The following is a 2,751-nucleotide window of genomic DNA, read 5'->3' as shown; positions in this document are numbered from 1 at the left end:
TTAAAGCTGGGGGAAGAACAAGAAATAACAAAAATAAAAAATAAAAAGAAATAATCAAAGAGATAATTAAGGAGAAATTTTATTTTTATAATAAATCTTATCGAGATAATTATTGATAATTAAATAATTAATTTAGAAATTAAACTTATTTTAATAAACTGAACTATTCATTCTATTAGCTAAAATTATTGAACTTATATAAAGTTTGACCATAAAAAGAAGAAGTTTGTGTGGAAAGAGAAGAAGGCGTTGGCGAAAGCGTTTTACCGTACACTTCCTAATGATTTACTAAAGAAAACGTTTTATAAAATCAAACACAACATACAAGTATTATACACATACGTCACTATTATATACTTTTGACTTTAGTACATGTATTTTACTTTTACATATTTTTAATAAGACGTAAACTTCATAAGTTATACACAATTATTGAAAACATAAAATAAAATCAAGTATTTGAATAAATAAATATTAAATTTTGAAATGATTGGTAAACTTATTGTCGTGTTTTTACAAGAAAGTAGTAAAATAATACACATACGTAAATTTAGTGTATTGTACGTACACTTCTCATATTCGGTAGCTATGTTTGATATTGCTTCAATGAAAACCTAACAGAAACACTACTCGTTTATTTACGAAAAATCTTTTCAATTCACATGTTTCATAAGATTCGAAGAGGATCTCAATCCTTTAATAAAATCAAGTACCCAAAAGTAACAAATCCAGATCAAGAGTTAATCAACCAAATGCTCTCTCAATTGTCGGAAAATCAATCTTACGTACATATATACATATGAATCACATCCATTAATTTGTACGGTACCGTTTCTATGTATATACCTTTTTTTTTCTTAATAATTCAAAAGAAATAAAGAACCACAGCTTCAGCTTCTTCTAATCTATAAATTTCACATACGACGTTAAATTTCCTTATACGACCATTACTTGTGGATAACCCATCGCTGGGTGAGGAGATAACGGTGACAACGGAGGTATGCTAAATACCCCCTTCACATCCTCCTTCTCTGACTCCCAAAACGACATCCAACTTGACGGCGTCAACGGTGTTTCCGTCAGCTTCTCCTTCTTTACAACCACCACCTCCTTCGCCTCTTCTCTCTGTTCCACACGACGTCGTTTTCTCTCCACGGACACGACCGGCTCGGCTTTCCCGGCTTCGAGCGGGAAGTTGAGGATCGCTTTGGCGCCGCGGAGCTTGAACGCTGCTCGATCGTAAGCCTTGGCTGCTTCAATGGCCGTTTCGAAGGTCCCCAGCCAGACCCGGGAGCCTCTGCGGTTCGGATCCCGGATCTCCGCCGCGTACTTGCCCCACGGTCTTTGTCGGACCCCTCGGTAGTGCTTCTTCTTCTCTTCGCTCGATCTCACTTTCTGAACCGCCGCCGGCTTCGCGGCGGCCTGGTCCGAGCTTGCAAACTGGATCCACTCGGTTTTGTTAGGAAGCGAGATTGTGAGTGCGGGCTTTCGGGTCGGGTTGGCAGGTTTAAGAGCCGTTTGGTTCGGAATTTGAGGCTTTTGTTCGAATTCAAAGAAATCGTCGCTAACTTGAGGCTTCGAATCGAACTCAAACGAACTTTGAGAGCTCAAACTTGTGGATTTTGGAGTTGTGAGGTCGATTACTTGGGGTTTGGGTTCGAAGTCGAAGAAATCGGCGGAGTTAAAGTCGAAGATGTCAGTTGAATCCAAGTAATCGGATATTTCAATGGAGGATTCAAAAGTGGAAGAGGATTTGGAGCAAAACGAATCCGATTGGGATCTGGAGAGGTCGGAATTGATCTCGGGACTCCATTGGTTTTGGGGGAAGCTGGAAGCGAAGTCGCTGAGCTCGGTGGCGAAGCTCTCGCCGAGAAGATGGTGCTTGATGAGCTCGAGCGCCGAGACTTGATCTAAAGCCATCGATAACAATTTTTTGGTACACAATCTCTGAGAAATTTTAGAGAGAGATAGAGGGTTTGAAAATTTTGTAGAGAGTGGAAATTTGGGAGTGAAATGGAAGAGGGGAGGGGGAGGGGATATATATACAAGGGAGGACGAAGGGGAAGACTTTGTGGCTGAGGTTCGACGAAGCATCCTTTGACTTTTCTTCTGTGGGGCCCATTTAGTCCCATCCATAGAGCTTCTACGTGATGTTACGTAATAATTTTCCTTCCAATCTCCACCGTTGAATGATTGATGTCACCTTCATTCTTTTCATTTCAAGTAATTGATGCGTATGGACCACCGCTAGGGTTTGTCCGCGCTCCAAGGCTATCCGATTGTCGTTTACATGTGCGTTTTACAAGCATGGATAATTTTCGTTAATTGCTGCATGTCGATGTGTTTAATGTTTGAAATGTTATTCTTTTATATTTTAATCATCGCAATGCTGAATGCTCTCATGTGATAGGAACAATTTATCACATAATACGTACGTAGTAAGAAGAAACCCACACCAGTTCTCCTGTATATTGCTGTATCTTTTGATCTTTTTGTCGTCTTATGCCCAATAGGAGCTAATTTTAAGGATTTGATTTGGTTAAGTAGTGCTTAATTTCGTGGATGCTTCCAAAAGGTGCATCTTTTGAGTAAAATATAATCATTATCATTAGTTTAATCGCTTAGTGGAATAATTAGGTCATGCAGGTTAGCGGCAAAAGTTAATCAACATTAGATTTGGTCAACTCAGGCTTAATCTTGCAGTAATTTAGCTTTGAATTTTAATTGGAGGCCTTTAAAATTGGTTTTAGA

At 39.0% G+C, this 2,751-nt stretch overlaps 1 protein-coding gene across 1 annotated transcript; it reads right to left on the bottom strand.

Moving 5' to 3' along the window:
* Positions 1 to 733: 733 nt before the first annotated feature.
* LOC137723081 (ethylene-responsive transcription factor 5-like) lies at positions 734 to 1,994 on the bottom strand. Its single transcript, XM_068462235.1, has one exon. It carries the CDS (start codon positions 1,918 to 1,920, stop codon positions 937 to 939), a length of 984 nt encoding a protein of 327 aa, XP_068318336.1. The 5' UTR covers positions 1,921 to 1,994; the 3' UTR covers positions 734 to 936.
* Positions 1,995 to 2,751: the final 757 nt, after the last annotated feature.

Source organism: Pyrus communis, chromosome 17, assembly GCF_963583255.1.
Source record: "Pyrus communis chromosome 17, drPyrComm1.1, whole genome shotgun sequence".
Taxonomy (NCBI): Eukaryota; Viridiplantae; Streptophyta; class Magnoliopsida; order Rosales; family Rosaceae; genus Pyrus; species Pyrus communis.
The sequence above is the reverse complement of the archived record's forward strand: the minus strand, read 5'-3'. Positions and strand labels throughout refer to the sequence as shown.

Coding starts and splice junctions, on each gene's coding strand:
- LOC137723081 (XM_068462235.1), bottom strand. CDS start 1,920: ATGGCTTTAGATCAAGTCTCGGCGCTCGAGCTCATCAAGCACCATCTT.